Source organism: Pagrus pagrus, assembly GCF_965226575.1.
Source record: "Pagrus pagrus genome assembly, chromosome: 3".
In the NCBI taxonomy this organism is placed as follows: domain Eukaryota; kingdom Metazoa; phylum Chordata; class Actinopteri; order Spariformes; family Sparidae; genus Pagrus; species Pagrus pagrus.
The window spans coordinates 3,230,336-3,257,368 of record NC_140187.1 but is presented as its reverse complement, the minus strand read 5'-3'; the positions used below and the strand labels follow the sequence as shown (position 1 = coordinate 3,257,368).

The following is a 27,033-nucleotide window of genomic DNA, read 5'->3' as shown; positions in this document are numbered from 1 at the left end:
CCTGTTTGAAGCTCTGAGCTCAGGGAACATTAAAGTCTAGGACAGTGAACTGCAGCAGCAACATTATCCTAATGCGCCCAAAGCAAAGGTTTCAAAAGTCTGTCGGGCGATGTTTGGAGAGTTTGTGTTAAATCCTGTCTGGTTTAAAAGCATTAAATTTGCCAAATCAATGTTCCTTTTCTTAAAGATGCTCTAATAAATATTATTGTGACCATCATTTGTCGTTTGCTCTGATAAACCCGCCACACACTACCTGCCAGGCACCAAACAACAATTCAGAGTCTAGCTGGTGAAGAAAGTGAAATCTAGCTGCTAAAGAGACAGATATTTTTCAAACGCACTTTTGGAGACCAAACCTGAGCAAAAAATAGAATAAATATTAGCTGTGGGAATCATCTGAGGCCCCACGATGCAATATTATCACAATACCAAACTCACAACATGATACCCTTGCAATTTTAAGCATTTTGTGATATAATGATAACATTTATTGCGACATATTGCAATTTATTAACTTTTTTCAACTGTAAATTAAGTCCCCAGAGGGAAACATCTACGCCATCATCTGTTTTATCTACAGAGATACATTTTTCAGTCTGTTCTACTCACTTTTATTTTTCATAGCAGGAAAATGGGATTATCACGGACACAGATTAACCAACACTGTCGTAGACAAAACCAATCCTGCTGACCGTGACCTCTGCTGACCTCACCTCAGTACAATCTAGTGAACTAAAAGGCAATTAGTGTTGTTATTTTAGTACCTGAGAGTTCATAATTAAAGATTTGCACGTGTCCGTGTATTGATACAATATTGCTATGGAAATGTTTTGCGATTCTCTGTTGTACGCATGTTTTCCTGCATCATTAGGGCCCGTTAAAAATGGCAACATGGCGTCATCGCCACAAAGAACAGCTCAAGACACTCGAGCAGTCAGGTGATCAGACGGGCTGGAAACACCGATACAAACCGCTCTATTTGGAGGAGAAACTGAAAGTAATCACAGATGAATAGCTGGTTATATTAATAATCAAAGCTGTGAGTCTGGAAACTGTGGCGGCTGTTTACAACAGCGTGAGTAGTAATTTCATTTTCTGCTCCAAAATAACTTACAATGATGTCACCATGTTCCCAGCACTGGGACATTAAACCATCACCATCAATAAACTACAACTGCAACACAAAAAAAACCCAAGTACAATGATAGACATAAGTTGTTCCTTCGAGTTTTTCATTTTGAAGCTGCACAGACACCATCCTGCTGTCTGCTCGTTTGGTCATCGCAACAAGTTGTTTATTGATGCCTCCCTGTGACATTTCACTCAGACAGAATAAATATTTACAGCCTTTTTATTGAAGACATCATTATAAAACTCAGTATCACAACCAAGCCCTGTTAAGTGCGGTGAATATTCACATAGCGACACGTTAATTACGACGTGTGATAGAGCGTGTGTGTGCGAGTGTGTGCTGTAGCCAGGTGCTTAACACTCTAGGCGTTCGTTGCGTTTGTGTTCAGACATGTCTAATGGAGCGCAGAGTCGACTGGAGGTAACTTTAGAGAAAAATGCAACCTGACAAGATCAGACAGAATCAGTGTGGGAGTCGGTTTGTTTTTGATTCTCACATTTTGTTTTGCTGTGGTTTAAATGTCCTGATGACTGAGCTGAATAAATTATCTGTTTGAGTCCATCAGCACAGAATCGAGGAGAAGTGAAACATTTTGATCCAGCGAGCTTTTTTGTGTGTAGATGCACGTTTCTGTGGGTGAACCATGTCATGTAAACACACCACGTGGTCAAAGGTAGGCTGACAGATGAACACAACACAAATCTACATGTGATTGTTGAATATCTCATTCTAAAACTATGCGCATTAAACAAACAAAGCTCTGTTTATGCGTCGGCTTTCTGAGCAAAAGACAAAAGACTTGTAAAGTCTGTTACCTTTTTTAAATCTTGTCTCAAAACGTACTTTTACAGGAAGGTTTTTTATGGTAAAGCTGCTGTTCTGGCTTCTATCCCTCCTGTCTTACTGTTATTTTATTGGTTTTATTATGTAATCAGTTGTATCGTTTTATTTATGGTGTGTTGTCTTTTTTTATCTTGTTTGTACCATTTTATGTTTTGTTTCTTGTTTTCTCAGAAATGTTTCCACCAGATTTTGGAAGCTGGCTGCAGAGATTTGCTCTGATACAGACACCACAACCTTTTGTCCTGACCTGACTTTGTGCACGAGTTAACGATCATGTTGAAACTAGAGCTTGACCTGTAATAGATTTTTGGGGCCAATGCCAATACAGATATTAGGGTGTAAAAAAAATTCAGCTATCGATAAATCCTGTTGATATTCTTATCTGTATACATAATTACTGCAAGAAATCCTCACATGTTGAACACTTGTGACAACGTTACATAATGGAGGCAGGATATTCTGCAGTTTAACAATAAACTTGCCCTGATGAAGACTCTCGTAGGTGTATCCATTGAATTAATAATAACTTAATAACTTTAATTATATCAGCGAGCCTGACTGCCTACATGTACCGTGGACTTTCTTGGCAAGTAAGCTGGACAGTCACTTTCTTTGTCATTTTTAATTTGCATAACAATAAACTCCAAAGCCCAAAGTGACATCAGTGCACTAAAAGAGCATCTTTTTCTGCGACGTGTTCTGTAAAGACGAAATATATCATACCGGCCCACGTATAAGCTGACGATGATGTATCAGCCGGGCTCCAGTGGAAACAGGTGAATTGAAACTACTGTCTAAAATATCATTGTATGTTGTAGCGTAACAACATAAGAATAGAATGGGATTTGTGTTTATTAGTACGAAAGGGTGTACACATGCTGTATAAAGAAATCCTGGTTTCACAGTGTTGAGTCAAGTTCAGCACTGAATATAAAGCAGAACATTTACGGTTTCGTGTACGTTTACTTTTCCTCACTCGTCGGCCTCGCTGTGAATCATTTATTATCATTTCCACACTGTGTCTTGTTTGTAAAGCAGACTCTGTTACCTGCTGTAAAAAATGCTCATGACACAAAGTATGAATGACTTGACTAAAATCAGTCATAAACTCCTGTGTGTGGAAAAAGAGGAAGAGGAAAATAAAAAGCTGCTCCAGTCATTTATAATTTCCCTCCATTTTCCAAAGACACAACGCCAGAGAGACAGAGAGGGAACTGTTCACCCTCCTACTAAACCCAGATTTTCCAGCTTCCCTCTCCTCCTCACAGCTCATAATGTGGCCCTTTCAGAGAAGTCTGCGAGAGTGTGTGTGTGCATGTGAGTCTGTCTCCCTGTGTGTGTGTGTGTGTGTGTGTGTGTGTGTGTGTGTGTGTGTGTGTGTGTGTGTGTGTGTGTGTGTGTGTGTGTGTGTGTGTATTAACTCCTGTTGATTTCTCTGCTCTCAGGTTATTTCCACAAAGGATTTATTTTTCTCTCAATCTGCTCCCTGACGCTCTCAATGTGACCATCAGGTAGACGAGCTTCTGTCAAACATTGTGATCTTACAAACATCCAGCTGGACTGAAACTTGACCAATATTAAGAAATGTGGAATTTGTGCCCAGTAACTTCTCCTAAAACTACAGCTGCATTTCGACCCAAAAAAGCAGCGTAGTCGCCCTGATATTGAGGTAGGATTTATGAAGTGCTGTAGAGATTTCAAAATAGAGACACATATGTTGTTTTCTGCGAAACAGCCTAAACACTTTGCAAGAGCATCGCTTTTCCATCTGTTGTACACTTTCTCCTGTAATTTCATGTTAATGCGATCACAAACAATCTGCTGATTTGAGATTGTGATCACTCTTGAACACGTCCCTAACTACTTTCCAGGCATATTGTGGAGATTGCTGTATTTAATGTCCTTTTACTTCCATTTTGAAACTTCAGTACATGCCGTGTTGTAAACAACAATACCTCAGGCGGTTCTAACTAGTGAGTTTTAGTGGCGTGAATGGAGAAAATCATAGCCTATTTCATGTCTGGTCTACAGGGTATTTCAAAACTCTGAAAATAGTTTGCAATTTATATTGCGGATTGCAATTTTGATGAAATATTGTTTTTTGGTGAGATGGCCCACCCCTAAAGTAACCATACGTTAGGAAAGTTAGGAAAAATAATGTTCCACAAGCTCAATTTCAATTCAGGTCCATGTGGTGGAAATGTTCCTCCAAAGGTTCCCGGTCCCTGGAAAACTTTCCTAGTTGAAACACAGCTACCACTCCCATCTTGGATCAAAACTAGACTTGTCACCATGACAACATCTCAAGTCTAAAACAGCAACAGCCCCAAACTCACCCACCCACGGCCTCTTTATATTGATCCAGTTACTGATTAACCAACCAGTTGACCAGTCAGTCAGGCTGGAGCAAACCGTCTCCTCACCTCTGAAACCCAAAACAAACTCGTGCACAGAGTCGACCTCAGGAAACCTCCGCTAGACCTAGTCAGCTCTCAGTAAGACGTCTTGTGATTTGTGTGCGTCTGTGTGTGTGTGTTTGCGTGCGTGCTTCGAGCCCCATGATGCCAAAGACGTCAACTGTTCCCTCGTTGCCGGGGAGACCGGTCATGTGGAATCACCAGAGAAGAGACAAGAGGAACCTGCTTCAAAATCAGCTGATGGTGACAAGATTTATGCCAACTTTTAGCTGTGATGCTGTTTTTATCATCACGTCTGAACATTAGCACCGATGCCTGCAGTCATCCACAGACATTACTGAGCTGTTTCTGAGCGTTACACATACATCCAGTCAGTACACGTACAGTCAACGCTCTGGGAAGGCAGAAGTCAGTGTATTATGTGTTCAACTTTTGCACTTTTATTCTAAAGAAGAAAACAGAAGTCCGATCATTAAAACAATTTGTGTAGAAAGGAAAAAGAAAAGAGGACGATTTAGAAGAAGACCAAACAAAGTGATTGGCGTTATCAGACAGCACCGATCGTTCGTCTCCGTTTTACTGAAATATAATAGAATAAAGTCTCGTGATTTGATTTGATGTGAACTTGACACACAAACACACACCCAGAGGAAAGAGCTCACATCAGCCAGTGAAAAGCAGAGACAGACCGACGCCTCGCAGCTTCTATTTAGGGACACGCTGATCGATCGGTTGTTGATCTATATCAGACAATCGATGGCTCAGCGGCTCGGCCGGGGGGTCGTTAAATTTGATTCTTGGAAAAACTGATCAAACAATAGAGACGGCACATTAACTGTCACGGCCCACTGTTGTGCCAGCCATGAAAAGACTTTCCATTTCCAGATCAATTCCAAATGTATATGCACGATCCTTGATTTGACTAACGTAACGTTTGCCATTGCAAAACTATTTACTGCAGACTAGTCAAAATGTTGCCGCCAGGATTTTCAACGAGAGCTGAAATGACAAATCGCATAACTCCCATTTTACGCAACTTCACTGTTGTGTAAAACTTCCCGTTTCTACTAGAACTGATTTTAAAAGTCCTTCCTCTTTATTTAAATGGTCCCACCCTGTTTCATATCACAAACTCGTTTCTTCACCAACACTAAGATCCTCGACAGCTACCCTGGCAATAAGTGTCAGCACAAAGCTGCCTGCTTTTGGCCATTATGCCCCAAAGGGTTTTGTAATCTGTTGTTCAATCTTTAAACTTAAAACTGGTCAACTGTTTTCCAGATTTTCAAGGTTTTCCAGGACGCATGGGAACGCTCTCAAAACGTTCAACTTTGTTTGAAACTGTCTTTGTTCTGAAATGTTGACGTCATTAATGACCAAATTAAATCCATGTCTGTTTAATTATGTTATGGGATTGAGATCAATAAGAGCAAGTTTGTCACCCTTTCTCCACTTTATTGTCTATATCCGAGTCATCACCGCAGTCTGAAGTCTCCCGTGACTACAAAAGAAATTTCTTTTGCCTCATACGACAACGATTTAGTGGCTCTGTAAACAACTACGAACATCATGATTCTTCTGCAAAATGTGTTAAAAATCAAAATATCATCACTGCTGGAGCTCAGAGACTCACATTTCTGACCAGCTGTACAAAAGGACGGTTCTATCTGAACTTTATGGCTGCAGGCTTTCCACATTTCGGTTCTGACCAGGTGTGCAACGGCTTTAACACATACGAGTACTGACAGTGATGTTAGCCATTCGTAGGTGTTTTTATTCAGTTTTTGCACAAAAACTCAGACAGTCAGGAGCTGTACTGTCCTGTTAACAGTGACATCAGAGACATCAACTCGCAGTTTTACTCGATTGCAGCAGTTTACTTTTTTGTTAAGTGGGTTGTTGTCTATCAATTTAATTTTATATACCCATTAATTAGAATATATGTTCTTTGGTCAGCTGTAGGTGACACACCACGAGGACTCTGTCAGTGTCTAGAAGTCACACACACTGATAAACTACAGTTAAAGTCGGCTGACAGTGAAATACGTTCCCACATCAGGTGTGCAAAACCACTGAGGTGCCTTTGAGCAAGGCACCGGGCTTCCAGCTAGCAGTCTGTCTGGCCTGGTAAACAATCTTTAGCCACGCAGTATTTTCCACTTCCCAGATCACAGAAAGATGAGAACATGGGTATTACCGTGGCAACCAACGACAAAACCCACACACGGACCCATCAGACCGGTTCTCTCTCACACACACACACACACACACACATATATACACATATATACACAAAAACCCCTGCAGGAGTTATTAGGGGCTGAAGGGGAGAAAACAATTAAGTGTTTTTACATGTTGACAGGGCTTGTCAACAGGTGTAACAGCGTGTGTGTGTGTGAGGAATAGAATAGAGGTAATTAGCGGCTTCATTGAAGTCAGTTGTTGAATTATTTTTTTGACTCTCAGCTGTCAGGCTGAAGAAACAAAAACACTACCCCGTCTGCAAGTCAACCTCTAAGAAAGCTCAGGTACAGATTCACAGGGACGGGTTTGATTTGTCCACGAGGACGGACAGAATCGTAAAAAGATGATCTGAGCAGCAACTGGGTCTCTGAAGCTCGTAATGATCAAAGCCACTCACTCAAACTGAGAGCAGAGCCTCACCTGTTCAGTTTGACCTGGAAGTGAAGGGTCATGCTGTTGGACCCTTTCTTCTGCTTTCAAAATAAGTGTTAGGACAGTGGCAATTTTTAACCACCAAATGGAGAGACAGAGCAGAATTTAGTGTCTGTATCATCGTATTTTAGAAAAACCAGCCCAAAACAGTTTTTTGAATCTGGATCCAAACCACATTTGGAGGTGATCTGATATGCATATCCAATCGGATTTCTACCGGTGCCTCTCAGTCTAGACGCTCTGGCCGCTCAAGTCGGATTTCGAAGTGTCATTTGCAACTTGACGTCAAACAACAAGGTCAAGAGTGATGGAAATGCATTGGAGCGGCTCGGTATCAGCTCAGTATGGAGGACAACAGCACAGAAAACAACCACCCGTGGACAGATGCTGAAATAAATTGTCTGCTGGCACTGGAAAGCCACGTCAGCAGTCTACGTAGTTACTGACACCTCAGTCGTTACCACAGGAACCCATGCAGATAGACTGGAGATGTCTGCGTACACAAATCTAATCTGATGACTTGCAAATAACAGGACTCCCGCTGCAGTGAGGACAAGGCCTCTGCACATGGGGTGCATACTGTACCAACTGAACGTGAGTCATTTTGGGAGTTAAATTAATTAAAAGTAGTTGCTAGCCAATATTATAGTGGCCTCGTCAGCTTTGTGTTAAATCAGGATGGTTCAATCTACAGTGCAGATCCACATCCACATCCAACACAGTAATTAAAGCTGTAGGCTACATAAGTCAGATAGACATAAAATGTGCAACTAATAAGTTGTCCTGATTAGTCATATTGTTACAGAGGAGCGATATGCTGCTGACTTGAAGACATGACTAACGTCTGGATGTGGAAATGTCTTGTTGCAGATAATAAGGAAATCTTACATGATAGCGAGTGTTTAGAAGCTGCCAAAGCAGCTGGAGATAATTGAGAGTGCAGGCTCAGAAACCAGCGTAGCACCAGATCGTGATTTGCACGCTCAAATCTACTTCTGCGAGTACGACTCTGTGACCGAGCATGCTCAGATGTTGACTTGCAGACTGAGACGGACTTCTTTTGTGCTCCCTCAGATCTTTTGCCGTCAGTATACTTCTATAGAGGACGAGACAGCTGTTAAAACACACTTCACAGGTACACACACACACACACACACACACACACACACACACACACACACACACACACACAGAGAACAGTGGAATGTGCTTGGTCAACATGCAGTGTGTGTGTAGTCTGCATTAGCTTTACACTGAGCTAACTGCTAACAGATGGCAACACGCTGCAGAGCCAAGCGGGGTTAAACCAGATGCGGGCCGAATGAGGCTAAACCAGGCCAAGAGCAAGACAAAGCAGGGCTGAACCAAAAGAATCACACTTGTTTTCTACCGTAGAGCTCGTAGAGTTTTTACACGTGTTAAATGACCGACATGGACAACAGACGCACATATAGTCATGCCGCTGTACTACTTTAGGTCTCCGAACAGAAGAGCTGACAAATTAATGCATTTGTCGGTGCGTACTGTGCAGACGGACAGTACAGCCCCTTGGTGACAAAATATTCACCAGTTGGACCTTCACACTGACTGTGATTTCAGCTTTAATGAGACACATCCCCAGCAGGCTGAAGTGTTTGGGAGACACTTTGACAGTAAAAAAACATATTGGCTGCAGACTTTGAGCCTGTAAACTTCCTGCTCCTGAAACATCAATGAGAATGACTTCCACAGGGTTTTGTAGGTTTAAGCAACCCCTTACCTGTTGTCATTCACACACACAGAAAGTACATATTATATTGGTATGAACCACTGTCCGTGCAAGTTTACCAGAGATAATCACATGCTGGAGGTGCTGCCTGCTCTGTGTGTGGCTGTACTATGTCGAAACTTTCTCCTCCTGGTGTTTAACTATACTGTATGTCTTGTGACGTGAGATGCCTGATGATACCTTATGATGTCGGGATGTCCATGCTGTACTTATGCTTCAGGTGATGTCATGTGCTCCAGAATGTGCTCTGCAGCTGCCTGAAGCTGCTTGTTTGACATTAACCTCTGTATTTAACATCTGGGCTGTTATTTATCTGCAGTCTGTTCTGCTGTGTACGACCTGCACAGCCACAAACCAGCTGAATCTGCCCTGTTTGTTTTATTTTTTATCATTTGCTGCCTTTTTTTTTTTTATATAATAAAACAAACATGACAGAGCTCGTCTGCAGAGGCTTCCACGGAGGGGAGCGGCTGTGATTTACCTCCCACACGCACACACCCACATGATACTGGATTTCCTTTAAATACCAACCGACTTCTGTGTTACATAATCATACCAGCAGCTGACTGTCTCAACAAAGCCCCAACACACAGGCACTGCAGCGCTGAATACACTGGTAGTCCCTGTCCCATTCCTCCATGGATTTATACAGCCTGTAGTCTGCATCAGCAGGGCTGGATACTGATGCTTTATCACAGGAGAGAAGATGTTTGAAGTGGGCCTTCAATTAAAATGGTCCACGTGGGTTTATAATCGCTGTAAACACAATGAACAAACCCCTGTCCATAAATATAACCTGCAAGTTTAAATGAAGGGGAGATATCTCTGTACAGTATCCAGAGGTATCTCACACAACAGTGCCTTTCTCTGTGTTAACAGTTTGGGGAAGATATGCTCTTGTTTCAACATCGCAAACATCCTGTGCACAAATCCAGATCCACAAAGAAATGGTCTTCCAAGTTCAGAGTGGAACATCTGGAGTGTGAGCTGGACTTTGTCTCCACAACACCAGTGTCTGACCTCGCTAATGTTTTTGTGGCAGAAAAGGATCAAGTCCCTGTAGCAAGATTCCCAAATCTTCAGGCAGGCCTGAATCCAGTAGAGTGGAGGCTGTTGTGGCAGATAACCAATTTTACACACCAAAGTCTGTACACAGGACCTACAGGCTGGGCACACTGGATGCCTGTGCAGCGCTGCTGCGTGGCGTTACCTCTCGCTTTTCATTTTGGCATCCATGTTAACAGGTTAGACCGTTGACACTGGATGCCTGGTGCTTCTCACACGCGTGTCAAGCGTGGCTGCTGCGTCGCGTCATCTAGAGATTCAGAGTCCGGCCTATTTCTACCACGACACCGCGGCTGTTCTCTGCAAAAAACTGAAGTGAAACGACATCATACCAGCATTTTACTACAGTTTTAATGTCTGTATCTGTAAGATTATGTCACAGACATGAAGATGACACACACAACAGTGCACTCTTTCACTTTCTCTCCCTCCTTGCCACGCAGCCTACGTGAACACAAACACTAACGCCGTCGCCACGCAGTACACTGGCCGAGCCAGTTAGGTAGCACTACTGCAAATGTGAAAACAACTGGATAAAGTCTGTTGAGGCTACAGGGTGAGTTTGGTGAAATCTGATAAACCGCCACAAGTGAAGAAGTTACCTGACCTCCTGAACCTACCTACCTGAATTCTCACGTTTAAGGAACCAGAACAAGCAAATATTTTACATTTTTGCTTGAAAATGACTAAAATGATAATCAACAATCAGAACAGTTGGCAACAATTTTTTTTTTTTTCCAAATAACTAACCGATCAATTGTCTATTGTTGCAGCTCTAAACGTAAAGTGTTGGTACAAAGTTTTACTTTGCTAAACATGAAATATTTCATAGAATAAGTTAATCATTGCATGGGTTACCTCGGTTACATGACTCCAACTAGCAAGGAGGCTCTCGGGCATGACCTGATATGTGATATGTGGCGAGCGGCTTCAGAAGATACAAACTGTGCAAACTATTCATTCACACAAAAGTACACTGAACGAGAGAACACGTATCTTATATATAGTGCATAGTGTGCGATTTTTGATGTAGCATAAGTTATCGGTGGTCACGTTGCATTGTGGGTAATGTAGAAGCTTCTGTTGTATCAATGTTTATCTCTTTTGTTTTAACTGTCCATTGTGAGTCCAACAATGTTGCAGGAGTACAATGCTATCAGATATGGCTACAATGTTTCAACATGGCCAAGAGCTTTAGCTCTATAGTACTTGACATTAGCCCCTTTTAGTTAGAAAATGCGCCACATCTGCCGCCTTGTCTATGTGAAACGGAGGTGTAATATTCATCCTTTGCCATAAAGCCGCCACTGGGGTAGGCGTAAACATGTGACGTGACGTGAAGATCTGGTTATTGACGATTCTCTCGGCTGTGATGGTTAGCATCACAGCCGAGCATCATGGTTAGCTTTCCAGTTGCTCATCTTGACGTCAGCGGATGAAGTGATGAACTGACTGCTGTGATCAGCTGTTTCCTGCTTTTAAAACTCCCGGCTGTGGGTCGCACAACAGTGCATGTCATCACAACTCCGCCCACGTCACGCGATTGCCGGCACATCGACGCCTTGGATTTACATAGCAATGGAGGCGGCGAAAAGTGTACCCTCCGAGGCGTCATATTGGTCGACCAAAACAGACCCCCAATATGCCGCAGTCTGTCTAAATTTGTGGACCTAGATGCAAAAAAGACAGCCAAATTGGCAGGTTGCTGTCCAGTATAAAAACAGCTATTGATTGTTCTACCTAATTCTGAATACAAGAGTGTTTCCCACAATACTGGGGAAATCCTTCAACCAACCAAGAACCTCCCTACACTATGAATTGTATATGTGTGAATGTGTGTAACCTTATCCAGGGTGAAACAAGACAGCTGCACATGAGGTCTCAGAGAGAGAGAGAGAGAGAGAGAGAGAGAGAGAGAGAGAGAGAGAGAGAGAGAGAGAGAGAGAGAGAGAGAGAGAGAGAGAGAGACGGGAAGATCAAAAGGAAAAACTTAAAAGAAAGACAGGCTCACGAACAGACAGAGCGAGTTAGCTCGACAGCACACAAAAATAACAGACGAGGAAAGAAAAGAAAAAGAGAGATGTACTGTAGCCTACTGAAAATTGGCTGGGGCAATTTTCCAGAGAAATGTTATTCTCCAGTAGCACAATCCTTAATGGTTTCTACATTATATTATATCGCAGGCACACACATAAACACACACACGCATACAGAGAGAGAGCCTGGTCCACAGTGAAGCTAATTAGCTCCCTCGTGATCTCACTATTTATAATAAAAAAAGAGATCAAACTGTAAGAAGGAAGGAAAGAACAGACAGAAGAGGGAGAACAGGTCCCTTGGCTCTCTTGCATGATGTCACAAACACACACACACACACACAGACACACAGAGACACACACACACAGACACACACACACACAAAGCTGAAGCTGATCCCAGAATGATTTTCCTCTTGAGTTCTTCTGTCCCACAGCCAAGAACTCAGTCTAACTGCATGTGGCTGTATCACACTGTGTGTCTGTGTGTTTGTGTGTGTCTCGGTATCTGTATGAGTGCGTTTGCATGGGTGTGTGGGGGTGTGTGTGTGGTTGTTTACCTCTGGTCCCGGTCGCCATGTCTGCCACCTTCTGAAATGCATCGAGGAAGGCTCCGGTCACCACGATGGTCGTCCTGAGTCACAGACAAACAGCAAAACATTATGTAACTGAACGGATTAAATACGACATTCAAAACGTCGGTCTCCATCTTTGTACAACAGGCAGAGCAGCGACACTCGCTTACAGAACAGAAAGCAGTCAACACAAACGCATCACACATGAAAAAGAGAACAAAATGCTCAAATGAGTTTACACTCAGCAAGTTGATCAGTGGTTCATGAGCGGCAGGCTGGCACCAGGCAACAGAACATTTGGTACCAAACCATGACGACTGACTGGCAAAGAAACTAAACAGTAATTATGTAACTAAATAGGCTACTAAAGACTTGACTTTATCTTTCAATACTAATGGCTTGTGATTCAGAGCAATTGTGCTTGGCAATTATGCACCATCCCCCAAATGTGTCATGTGGAGCTGCCATCAGCCACTCTGCAACCACGCTGTGAATATGTTATAGTCTGGGCATCCCTGGAGTTGATGATGACTTGTTGCCATATAATATAATATTTCAGTTAAAGCAGCTGTTGAACATACAACAGAAATCTACAGTCAATGTAGCATGAACAGCTGCGATATTTTTGGTTTGCAGTTAAAAACTAAAAGCTAGCTTACAAACTGGACAAATCTGAGCTTTCATCCATGCTTGCATTCAGACGGACCTGTGTCCAGGACAGGCCGATCACAACCAACTATCTAATGTGACGGGTTTGATACGATGATTGACACAGCAGTGAATCATGTGACTTTTCAAATTTTGACTGGTGACAGTCTTCTGATTGGTTGTAGGTTTATCCAATTGCAACCAGTCCGTCCAAAATTCTGATACTGCACTGCGTATTTCCCGCCTCAAATGTTTACACAATCACATTTTAGTTTTGTGTTTAGCTGTAATATGAAAGAGGTTTCTAATAAAACTGCCATTTTTTTCTTTTGCCACTGTCACTGGTGCTACATCATGTTTTGTTGCACCGATTGGTTGTGGTTTTTGGGCAGAAATTGGTTTTGTCTGTAGGCATTTTCAGTCTGCACCCACTGGTAACGATCCTTGGAAACTGAACATGAACAAAGAGGTTTCAGTCCAGACTCATACGCATTCGGGTAATTTTAATGCCAACTGAACCAAAAAACAGAACGTGTACGAGTTCATGTCACGGATTTTCTAGAAGAAAAAAAAAACATTTTGAAACTGTTGCTGTACTCCAAATACTTTTTAGCTTAAGCAGCTAAATTTCAGGATTTTTGTGATTCTCTGTCTGTGTATTTTAAGCCTCAGCAATCGCTTATTTTTCACTGGACTGGGTTGTAATTTTTGTCTGAACATCCAAGAGACCTCAGGGAAACTTTCATTCATTTAAAGTGTTGTTGCTGAATGCTCACAGTAACCAAATTAATAACAGGAAGTCTTTTTTTACCGAACAAAGACCGTCATTTGCCACGTTTCCTAAGGACCTCTTTGATCTTCAGGACAACTTTTCATGCGCCTCATCAAACATCACTAAATGTGTTCACTGGTGGGAAGCCGGTGAGGGATTGGTGTCTGTTCTCAGCTGCCTTTCAGATTGGGTTACAATTCTTGGAAACTTAATCTACGCATGTTGTCTTTGACTAGGATTTCCAGTTTGGATCAGTTCCTATGAAGACATAAAGTAGCAAAAAGTGTAATGCAGATGCAACTGGAAATTACAAATTATGTGGTAACAGTTGAAAGAAAGATAAAGAACCCAAGTAATTGCAAAGATAAACATCCCTATATTTAACTGGTGTTAACACCAGAGAAAAGCAGCGCCGCTCCTGCAGGACGGGTGGCAGGTGACCATGTGAGTCATGTGAGTCATGTTGTTTTTTATAACTGCGTGGTGTGAACCAAAACAAAGAACAGAAATAATTTATTCCCTGGTTCGATTCGCAGGAACACAGCAGAAGGTGGACGACAGGCTGCAGCAGAAGACACATCTCAAACAAACTCTGCTTGGGTTTTAAAAAGGAAAAAAGAAAAGACTTTTATTTTGGAGCCACATGAGAGGCCAGACTTCCTCAAAGGCCAGTGTTGGGAGTGCAACTGGAGACCTTCTGACACACACATCATCATCATCATCAATGGACCTATTGTCTGTGTGTGTGCGCTCCATTACCAGTCAGGTCTATGTTTCTATAGCTGTGCACGCACACACCCACACACACACACAGCCAGCCATTACCCCTGCAAACCTAACTAAGAAGATCAGATGACACTGTCAATAGTTTGTGTGTCTCTGTGTGCGAGTGTGTGTCTGTCTGAACCAAGAGAAAATTGTCTTTCATATTAGCACGCACACACACACACACACACACACACACACACACACACACACACACACACACACACACACACACACACACACACACACACACACACACACACACACACACACACACACACACACACACACACACACACACACACACACACACAATTCCTGAAAGTCAAAGTTTGCATTGCGTGTGGTGAAGAACAACAAGTCAACAGTAGCAGCGATGCAACAAACATGCCGCTAAAACACAGTGTTGTAACATCTGTGTTGAAGTTCTGGTACCAGAAACGTAAAATTAAAACTCACTGCTGCTGCCTCATGTGTGCACGGACGTGTTTGATCTGCCGTCTCATGATCCCCAGCTGCCTGAACACTCTGGTGACGCTGCGGGAAAACTCACAGTCCCACATTCCTCAACAAGACACTAGAAACCCAAGTGGAGCCTGACAGGAGCTCTGGTTTGTCTGCTCTCAGCTGCTGCACGCTGCATTAAAGTTCAGACGAGGGCTGTCGCAATACCAGATTTTCACTACACGATTATGCCGTTATGTTTCACGATAACAAGTGTCTCGCACTCGTCTGTCATCTCCTCTGACATGATTTTGCGCTGCAGTAGTAGCCGCAAAATGAGGTAGCAGCTAGCTAGTTACTGTGTCCTTTTTATATTTTATTGTGAGTGGTAATAGATGCGTTACCCACAAATAATATGACAAAGCGAGAAGAGAAATAAGAGGTAGTGAATTATTCACATGATATCAATATTTCTTTGTTAAAAACACTGTAGTCGTCAATACCTGTGTGTCGCGACACCCTAAGTTCAGGCACTGCAGGCTGAGACTGCACGAGAAGAAATTATAATCATCCCCACCCCGAACAACGTTTTCTGGTAAAAAGAAAATTCTTTAATCTTTAATGTTGGTTTTGTAATGAGTCAACAAGAAGGGGATGACAACACGACTGCAATTTGCAATTCGGGTTCATAGATCAGGGAAAAGGTCTACGAGGTTTAACACCACAAATCTTTCCAGAGCTACTGAATATTAAATAATTTATATTTTCTCACTACATTTAAGCCTATTTAACCCTCAGGTGTGCATAATCTACAGGTCAGAAGCTTATATTTAAAATATAAAAATGTGAAATTATCAGTATCGGCCGTGAGAAGCAGGTAATTATCAGTTATTGGCATAACCATATCATGCATTTCTAATAAGATTTACTTACAAATAAAACTGATGTTTCAATGAAATTCATGTATCCAACTACTCAACTATGGAGACCAAAAGTGCTCAAAATGAGCTTAATGATAAATATCATACGGTAAATAGTCATATGGATGAATACAGACTTTATATATAATAATGGGATAAGTCTATAAATATTCAGCCTGCTTCTTTTCACCACAACAACTGTCTGAAGAACCGAAAAAACCTGCTACTAACTACTCTACAATACTCTCATGTATTTTTCATTTATTTGATTTCTTCCCATGATGTTGATAAAAAACAGACCCACCGTATTAGTGAGTCCTGCAGGAGAATGTCGCTGCGACCTTCTGCACTAAAAACTCCTCCACTCCATCCTTCAGGGCACGTTTATGTCATTTTAACCACATCTACTGTTGCAGATGTGTTTCTGTCTGAAGCCTTTAGATTTGTCTACAGGTTAACTCATGTGAATCATATGAAGTCCTGCTCTATTCTAAGCCACGGCAACTAAACGTTTCCTTCACTAAATGTGCGAAGACTTCATTAAACTGTTTAATATTCTCTAGTGAAGATTCAGTGTAATGAGGCTGAGAGGTACGGACCTAATAGTCCTGATGATGTTCACTAAATTGAACCATTCAGAAGCACCAAACATTCCTTTTAAGCTCCTTAAAAAAACAATTCCCGGCTCGTCTTTGTTTTTATGTTTTACATTTCAAAGGGCATTTGATTTTTATGGTGGCCCAATAAACAAACACATCGTGGAGTCTGGATTGAAGCTTTATGTGTGCAAATTATCCACAGCAAATCTTTTGAGTGGCATTAAACGTAAGAGCACTTTGAACAGGGTGGATGTCCTATTTGTGCCTGCGTTTATGTGTGTGTGTGTGTGTGTGTGTGTGTGTGTGTGTGTGTGTGTGTGTGTGTGTATGCAACTGGCTGACTGGCAGGGCTAATGGACTGTGACTGTGTGCAGCAGGCAGGGTGATGCTTATCAAAGTAAACTGGCCTACTGGGAGACACAGCCATTATACTGTCATTACACTGAGCCAGCTACTGGGTCAGTGTGCATGTGACAGAGAGAGGCAGAACACATGCAGCATTCATGTACAGGACAGAACGAGTACAGAACAATAACCAGGAACGGCTTGACATGAGAACGTTGTTATTGTTTTGATAAATCTGCAAATATCATGTTTTGGAGCCAAACTTCTCATTAGCAGTAATGCTATTTTAACACTAAGGGCTTCAAAAATACAGGATAAAACGTACAAACTGAGATTCAGATCAGACGAAATCTGACTGACGAATGAGTGACAACGTCAAAGACAGTGTTTCCAACAGCGCTGTCAAGTGAACGCACTCTGAAATCTCTTCTTCTTCTTTTGCCTTCCAGGGCAATCAGCGCTTTGATCGACAGAGCTGTCACACTAGACACACTCTGAACTGTGTGAGGATTTTATTACTGACAGGGATCCTCCACATTTTCAATTTCAAAGTTTCACACTTTTCCAGACTCAAATACCCAAACTTTTGATTTTTCAGACCACATCTGACATCTTAGACATTTGCTGTGATGCCCCGCAGACTCTTGAAGAGCCTGCCCGAGGACGTCAGGTTGTCCAACTTCAGCCAACTTCGTAGCCGACTGGTCTGAATAAATTTCTTTTCTTTTCCAGTCTTAATGCTTGTTTTTAAATGTTTTCTGTCATCGTCCTGGTTTTAACCTTTTTAATATTACTGGCTTTGATATTTTTTTAATTGCATTTTCACTTTTCTGTACAGAATTGTACATCATTTCACTGTACAAGCACCTCGTGATCATGGAAAGAAAGGTGCTAGATTATTATGTTATTATTCTAATTATGATTATTATTTTTTATCATAGTATTATTATATCCGAGTACAAATAGCTAGATGTTAATATGTAAATCAACTGTTCACATGTAGGTTACATTCTGACTACATATGCTCCTATGTTGGCGAATAATTGCCAGAAAATTGCAGCTAGGTACTGTAGTACACCCCTAACCTAATACCCTGATGTGCACAATGAGCTTTCTTTTCACATGTCCCTGAGCCCTGAGCCCTGTACTAAACTACGACCAGGATGCACACCTTGTATTTCTTTGACTCTGGATTTTTAGTATGACTGATGGTGACCAAATACGCTAAAGCGTGAGGGAAGAGACTCGGCATGTAGGTTATGAGAGGGGTTCAGTCTTGGGCAGCTGTACAGCTCTAGCTGACAGATGATGCGTGGCCAGACAAAACAACGTTATACATTTAAACTTATATGCATGTGTTTGCGTGTGTGAATGTGTGTTTTACCTGAGCTGTGATTGTAGCTTGGCTCCTTTGGTTACAAAGTCCTCCCATGTAGGATAACTGGCCTGCAGAAAACACAGAAAACAACAATGACGTTAAACCTCTGACAACTTCACACAAGGCTGAATTCTGTTTTAACAGTATGTTTTATATATAGATAATCTTATGACCTTAATGGGGAGACAGAACTAATGGTTGGCAGTCATCGACCACAGAGCTCTCTACCATCCTAACATAATGATGTAACCTGGGATTAATGGACTGAACTGAAATGAATTAGAGGTTGGATCCAAATGAAAATAAGAATTGCAAAGAACGAGAGAGCAAGAACAAAACGTATCGGGACATAAAGAGACGACAGGAGGGAAGAGGAGGTAGAATGAAAGCAAACAAATAGAAGAATGAAGGATGAGACGGAACATAATATTCAGTTTAATGAGTGTTAATTCAGTTCAGGAGAGATTATCCTCTGGGGTCAAAGGTCAGGGTTATGCTCAACATAGAAATTATTGTCGACTAATCGATTAATAGCTGCAGCTCCGTGTGCGTTCTTTATTACCACTGAGTGAAACATTCCTTTCACAGTTTTCATTCGGAGTTCCTCTGAACAACAGCAGCAGCAGCAGCTGTGAACGGCGTAAAAACCTTTCAACAGCTGACTGACTCGTGTTATTTTTGGCTTCGGGGTTACACATGAGGACGAGGCCGGGGCCCTCAGGCCGACCGTAAACATATAGAAACAAACAGAAGAAGGCAGAGCCAAATATAAGCAAACTAAAGCCTCAGTCATGCAGCTGTGATTGATTCTTCATGAAACTGAAGCTTTTACGCTGAGCTCATCTTAACGTGCAGTTTTATCACCACTGAGCTCCAAAATCCTGTTCAAACCCCACAGTAGCATGAACTTTAACTGTTTTAGTGCAACTTTTTCACACATATTTTTAATTTGGACAATAAAAAACAAATGGAAACACGAGAAATTCAAAAAGCCAGAAAAACATTACAATTGCGAAACTGGAACTAAGTCATTTGTAGCTGTTTTGCTTGACAATGACAAATGATTTAAACAGTTGTCAACTGAGTAATTAATTAAAAGTTTTTTACTTTTTACTTTGAAATTCCAGTAATATGTTTCAAACTTGAACAGGAACTAAAGCTGCAACCATTCATTGATTCATTTATTGGTTGTCAACGATTAAATTAATCAGTAACCATTTTGATGACCGATTAATCGATTTAAGTATTAAAGTTTTAAGGAAAAACATCTAAATTCTCTCATTCCAGCTTCTTAAATGTGAATATTGTGTGTTTTCTTCACTCCTCTATGCCAACAAGACATCTGAAGACATCATCTCGGGCTTTGGGAAACTCTGACATTTTCAACAACTGATTTAATAATTGAGAAATAAATACATATACAGATTACTCAACAGTGAAAATAATCATTTGTTGCAGCGCTAATGAAAACAAACTAAGAAGGAAATTAAGAATATTTACACTCCGTTATTAAATTACTTACAAAAAAGGACTTTGCACATATCACCGATAAAGCAAAAACATTACTGAAGTATGAAAGGAAAATATATTTCTGTTTCTGTCGCCTGCTGGTGCTGAACGATTCCTTTAGGGGGTAAAAAACAGTTTCTGCATTTTGGAACAGCAGCTGATTGATTATGTAATCTAAGGCCGGTCGGTGCTGCCGGCTCTGACCTTGGGTTACATCTGTGACCAACAGCTGCTGGTGTGCTGCTCTGGTTATTCAATTAAAAATGCAGGAAAGCCCTGTTGGAACAGAGGGCTGAATCCCACTTTCTCTCTCTCTCTTCATTTTCCCGAACCCAGTCACCCTGTCTGTCCTCTGTATCTGCTGGTCCACCACCGAGGGGATAATACCGATTTAACCCCTAACGCCAAACCATTAGCCTCTTAGCTCCACACCGCTAAAGCTGTTAGCCTGCCCCCACTTCACAGCTAGCCAGGCATGCACACGGCATGGGGCTGACAGGTTTACTAGCTGCAGGGACTTAACACTACATGATGAAATACTGCAGGTGACCGGCTGAATGCCTCTGGTAAACAAGTAGGATAAATGGAAGAGGAAGGAAATGATTAGAAATGGGTTGCACTCCAAAAACATTATTGATCCCTGCAGGGACGAAATGGGTTTTAGCTTGGACTAAATTTATATTGGGATTTAGAGAAAAGAGGAACATAAGCCCCAAAGTAAAATTTAAGATGAAGCACATCGAGGGTAGACCGAACTGAGCGTAATGTTCTTGGAGCTGACATCATCAGTGGGTATTGAACTGCTGATATAGGGTGAATGATGGTGCATTTCAGGTGGTAAATCACTTCTAGATGTAATAATATAGAGTGTGTTGTATTGAAGTAATCTTTACAAAACCTCATCTCGTGCAAGGGGGTTTTCACCGTATTAATCTTCCACAAAATCCATGCATGGAAAATTGTGTCATGTGTAAATCTGCCTAGACTCAAATCTCTTGTACCTCTTGTGCGCTGTTGCTGGTATTTTATCATATTTATGTACATTTTTGTCTGCTTAGTCTTTGATCAGAGGGTGTATCGGTACATGTGTCCGCCCTGAAACATTCAGTACAGAACGTCCAGTCTTTATTCAGTTCAGCGCAGCCTGCAATCAAACAATTACTGTCCAATTAGCACTAATACACTTATGTTCTGCACATGTTAGGATGTAAACCTAAGTTCGAAAGTGTAAGCAGGTCAGGTGTCCACCACGTCCTTGAGATGGATCCTGTAAGAGCATTATGATTTCCAGACACAGGGGCCTTTGGCTGCATCGATTAGACAATAAATCAATCTGATTAAAATTAGTTGCCAACTATTTTGATAATCAATCTATTTTTTTTATTTTTCAAGTAAATGGGTCAAATGTTTGTTGTTTCTAGCTTCTGAAATGTGAGTATTTGCTGCTTTTTTGTCATTTATGACATGAGTAAATAAAGAGTCTTTTTGTTTTGGACTGTCGGCTAGACTAAACACTCAACTATTTATCAATTAATCGTGAGAATAACCGACAAACTGATCAGTAATGAAAATAATCGTTAGCTGCAGCTCTACAGTGAACAACTGCTGCCGTACCTACAGTTTATTTTCTCTTAAGCTCTTATTTAACCATATGCTCATTTTTGTATGCCTTTTTTACAGCAAGGTCCAACAGTCCCTGTAACACTCTGAATTTTAAACCACTCACAACTACTTAACAATTTTATGTTATCTTAAGTTGTGTACTCACTCAGATACCAGACTTTTAAAAAGAAATTAAGATTCACTCATTTTCCCCTGAGAATTTGATGCAAATGTCAAGAAACGCCCTATTTCACAATGTCAAATAAAAGACCTTGGATCCGTCCCTTTAAGTTAATGGGGTCTATTCTGGGCAAAGACACATCCTCCATCCAGATTACGTGGAATTCGGCTCAGTAGTTTTTGTGTAATCCTGCTAAAAAACCAACCAACAAACAGACATTGACGAAAAAATAACCTCTTTGGTTGATGCAATAATGACCAATGAGCCACCATTTAGTGCTGACATTGTTAAAAGTAAGAAAGATCTGCTTTTCTTTCGCACGCACTGTTGCACAGAAAACATACCAAACCATGACCCTCAAACCAAGATACACACCAAACACTGGCTGTTGTGTACCATTACACCCCGACAGACTGTTCACAGGAATATAATCACAGCACTGTAGCTCTGACTCTTGACTTCCTTCATGTGATGTTGGTTATCTAAGAAATGAAGTTTATTCGACTTGAGCCGTCACCAAAGCTCAGTCTGCACTAGAGTATCAAAGTACAAACTACGAGCGTATGCTCCAAAACCTCTCTGCTGCTTATATTTCAGTCTGTGCAGCTCTTGGAAGGCCCCTCTTGTTCCCTCGCCACTTCTCGCCTAAACCTTAAATTCTGTCAGGATTTGTTGTGACTGCCAGGAATGTCACAGTCAGTCGCAGACAAAATATTCCAGCGGTGGTTCTGCAGCAGCGAGACTGAAAACACCACAGACAGACTATGAGGGTCAGCTGAAGCTCGATACTGAGAGCTTTAGAGCAGCGGTTACTAAATTAGGGTCCTGGGAACCACAAGGGTCGCTGATGGTGTTCAGACGGTTCCCTGACAGCTGCCAACAAAGCAGCCGTCTGTTCTCAGAAGTAGGAAATATCATAAAGGTAGTGACTGAACAACATAATTAATTAAATGATACGCTGTGTTCCAGACAAGTAAAACTCGAGACTTTCTTACCTCCCACTAGAAATCTTCCCCGACTTTATGAAGCGGCAGTTGTCGGATGTCACTCACCAATGGTAGCATCCATGATGAGAGTGGTAGCATGTGTTAGTAGACTTAAGTATTTTTATGAGGCTAGTAAAAGGAATAGTTGGATACATTCCCAAGTATAAAGGTTACCTGGACTGAAATTGATAATAGCATCTGATACCTCATGCTGATTTTCCCTCCTCTATTTCAAGTATATATGTAAGGAGGCAGCACTTCTGACAGTTCAACTGTTCCCAAAGGTCGAGGTCGTACACCTGGAACGCTTGGAGGTAGGAAGTTGGAAATTTCAACTTTCGACTGACTGGAAGGCAGAGTTAGTCTGAGCGAACTACTCGGGTCTTTGAACTGTGAGGACTGACAAATTGTGGTTCGACTCGGGGTCATTGACTTTAAGGGGGAAGCCCGAGTCAAAAGTAAAGGCGATTGTTTGAAAAGAAGCACAATTAATTTCAGAGCCTGACTAATAAATCTGCATTAGGTCATCAGGGAGATTTAAGTGTTGGCTTAGATATTGGTCAATAACAAACAAGAAATTGTGGTATGGAAAAGCCAAGGTGAGGTAAAACAGGGACAGTGTTTCAACAGTAAAACGACCCGCTCAGTATTTATCTTAGCTATAATTCTGTAACATGAGTTAAAGTCAACACGCACACCACTCTGTGGACTGTTGGTTGAACAAAAGAAGCAATCTGAAGATGTCACTTTGGGCTCTGGGAGGTTGTGATGAGCATTTTTCATAATTTTTGAAAACTTTTCATTTCATTCATTGATTAATCGTGAAAATAATCAAAATAACAATTGACAATAATTGCTGGCTGAAGTCCTAATGCCAATATTCTATGAAATATATATATATATAAAAAAAGAATAATAGATTAGTTTTGTGTACTGGTAAAGAGGACAGTCAATTAAACTGTTTACTTGCACGAGATGAATTGATGACAAATCTGATTAATTGAAAAATCTTGTTTTTTAAAGTTAAAATACCAAATATCTATTGAACAAATACATTTTCCGGCTCTCAAAAGTAAAACATTGGTTGCTTTTATCCGTGTTGGTTGAGGTAAATTGTATTTTCTTCATAAACTGCTTCAGTACCTGCCTGAAAAGATGAGTGGAAACCATCTCCATGCTCCGCTGGCACTGACACAGTAAACTCTATTCACAGAGCCGGAGCTCTCCATGTATAGAAGATATACAGAGCTGTCACCCTATCTGCCTAGTCGACCAGACAGCATGACCAGGTATACGGTTACTTATAGTCTCTTTGTGAGTGTTGTCACCTGCCTTCAGTGTCTAATCCTACCATGATAATCCTGACTTGCTCGACTGACCGACAGAGAGAAGAGAGACAGAGGAGGAAAGACCGGCGTGACATGTCAGGAAAGTGAGAACGCTCCCCTGTTGACTTTTGTCCTGACTGACTCAAGAAAGACCTTATTTAGTCATTCAGCCAATGAGCTGGTGATTCTTTCATTTGTTCAGTCAGTCAGTCAGCAAGAAAGACAACTAACATTTATTTTTTTATTATAAATCAACGTGAGAAAATAGTTTTAAAAGTCTTTCATAATTTTTTTCAAGGCAACTTCTTCAACGTGCTGGTTTTGTCTGACTAAAACCCCAAAATATTGAATGTGCAATGAGTAAATAAGTGTTCTTATAGTGTCATTATAAACATTAGGTGTGTTTTCAAGGCACATTTCCACAATAAAACACACACGCTGCACACTGCGGTGGCTAAACATGTTCAACTTGAAGCTCAGAGTAGCGTGAGCGGATGAACCACAATCAAATAGATAACTGATAATAGATAATAATCACCAGCAGCGTTGAAACTGTTCCAACTGCCTCAGAAACACGTTGTTACTGTATGTTGGTATAAATGTGTGTGAATACTTGCTCGTGATTTTTGTTGTGTGGGTGTTTACGGCTTTCTGTCATACCTCGAGCATGTGCAGTCATGCATTCAGCTGACTGCCAAGTACTTGTGATTGAGTGTTTGTGCGTTTGTTAACTTCCAGATAATCCGACAACAGTTTGAGGAGGTGTGACAATTACTGAGAGCTTAAGTATTTTTCAGTGGAAAGAAAATAAATTCCAGTGAGCCAGTTGAAGTGTTCACCCTCAGGATACCTGCAGAGAGGACAGTATCTGTACTCATATGTTGTTCAAGGCTGTCCTCTTTTAACCTGCCGCCTGACAGGATTGCTGGCTCAATCAATCGGCTTGTTTCGCAGGCAACGCTGCGCAAAGAATTTTTGTGATTTGGGACGTATGTGCGTCAGCTCCTCTACAACCTTGGTGAGAGTATACAGCTTTCAAAGTCATCAGATCGCTGTGCTGTTCACACTGCACAAGTTTATGTCTTGTATCAGGAGTCTTCTGCTCACTACGTGACTGATCAGTGACACGGTGTCCCCCATTACAAGATCACACATGCAAGACGTGACACAGGAATGACGTGGTCCGAGTTGTTTGTGCAAACACATGAAACTGTCTGCTCGCATTGGGTTTCAGCAACACGGTTACAAACACTGAACAGCTTATGTGTATGTATTCTGATAGAAACTATCGGCCAATATTGAGCCCACTCCATACAAATACATGAATGATGAGGCTGATGACAGAGGGAGACAGGAGAGGAGTGTCTGCTCTCATTAGTTGTAGCTTGTTCATGTCTCCCTGGACCATCAGCAACTTAAGCAGATACTGAGGCCTGGTCCACACAGGGATTTAAAAAAAACGACCTCCGTCCAGACGAGTGTTTTAGAAATAATCTCTGTCCATACACCCGCACATATCCTCTGACTATTCACATACATTGGGCATGTGCATGCTGTTGTAAACAGGAAGCAGATTTTATACTCTGTAAATACTATGAACCAGGCAGGGTGCTGTTGGGTCAGCACAATATTGTAAACAGCCATTTTGTCTCTCTCTCTTCCATCACTGTATTATCTAAGCCCTTTTGTCTCTTTCTAAATATAAACAATATAACATCCATTTAACGAACAAACTCAAATACTCAGATAAAAGTGGGTGTCTGCTCAATATCCAGCGGGCGTCGGCAGCAGGTCAGTTCAAACATAGCTAACTGTCGCTCACAGGAGTGCAACTGGTACTTTTTGTTGCCACTCACCAAAAAACATCAGCCACTGGTTAATCAGGGCTTAAGTCCTGTGCTGTGAACACCCTCCTCCGCACAAATCTGCAGAACTGTTATGTGAAGCATAATTCCTACTTTGCTGACCTGCCACTTGTGCTGTGTGGCAGCCAAACAGGTGATAAGAATACACTGGGACTACAAACACTGGTCGGTTGTTTAAATGTTCACTTCCTCATTACAAAAATCTCCTGCGCTGTGCTCGTCCTACATCCATCACTTTGAAAATATAAAATAAAAAGCTCTGATGTCAGTGGAAGTCATGTCTGTGTCAGATTTTCTCCCACAGTGTTGACTGAGAAATGACTCCTTCTGACTCACTGATTGCAGGAGGGGGGAAACGAGCTGGGATGTGATTTATGGGAATATTGATGACCATCTCATCACAAATCACCGACTGTCACAGAGCGGAGGAGGGAGTTGCCAAAAGAATGTGATGGTGCAAATTCCTCTGAAACCAGTTTTAGCATGACTACACACCAGAGAGGTATCACAACTATCACTTTTGGTTTACCTTCCTTTTAAAAAGGAGAAAAAAACATAAAGGTAATACTGTCAAGACTTTGTGTGTGCATTTCATTCCCTCATGTCTGTATCTGACATTTCATTCAGGCTTTATTGCTCTTGTTGTCAATTACTTTCATGAACAGACCAAACGCAACAACATGTGAGTCGATCTCTCAACACTATATGACTTTATTCTCTGCCTGTGCCCCGAGCCCGTTGGCTCCTATTGAAGGCGTAAATCTTTAAAACGTCTCACAGATATATAGTCGTCATAAAAAGACTCGCTATATACACACTATATCACCCAAAATACATATTAAAAACAAAGAAACGGCCCATTTTGACCGCTGCCCTAGCAGTTATGTTTCAGGCAAACAGTCGCCATATTGAAGCAACAGAGAGAGAGAGGTTGAGGCTGTTCAAACAGCAGGTTGATGGTTTGTTTAACGTGTTTGAGCAACATTGGTTAACTCAAAGAGAGAAAGAGGAAAGAGGAGAAAGAGAGGGGAAAGTAGACGGGAAGGGTGTGTCAACACCAGGTTAATGGTTTGTTCAGTGAAGTCTATGTGCTCAACTCAGTCGACTGCCTGCTTCTTTATAAGAGAAACAATGAGGTTTTTATTAAGAGAGACAAACAGAGAGGAGAGCTTGGACTTC

At 41.5% G+C, this 27,033-nt stretch overlaps 1 protein-coding gene across 1 annotated transcript in view; it reads right to left on the bottom strand.

Annotated features, from left to right (window-relative positions):
* The window catches only part of mtss1 (MTSS I-BAR domain containing 1), a 65,948-nt gene that overhangs the window by 26,487 nt on the left and 12,428 nt on the right, over positions 1-27,033 (bottom strand). Inside the window, 2 exon segments of the mRNA XM_084348999.1 lie at positions 12,498-12,571; positions 18,390-18,451. Of these exon segments, the coding sequence (XP_084205125.1) occupies positions 12,498-12,571; positions 18,390-18,451 (136 nt within the window).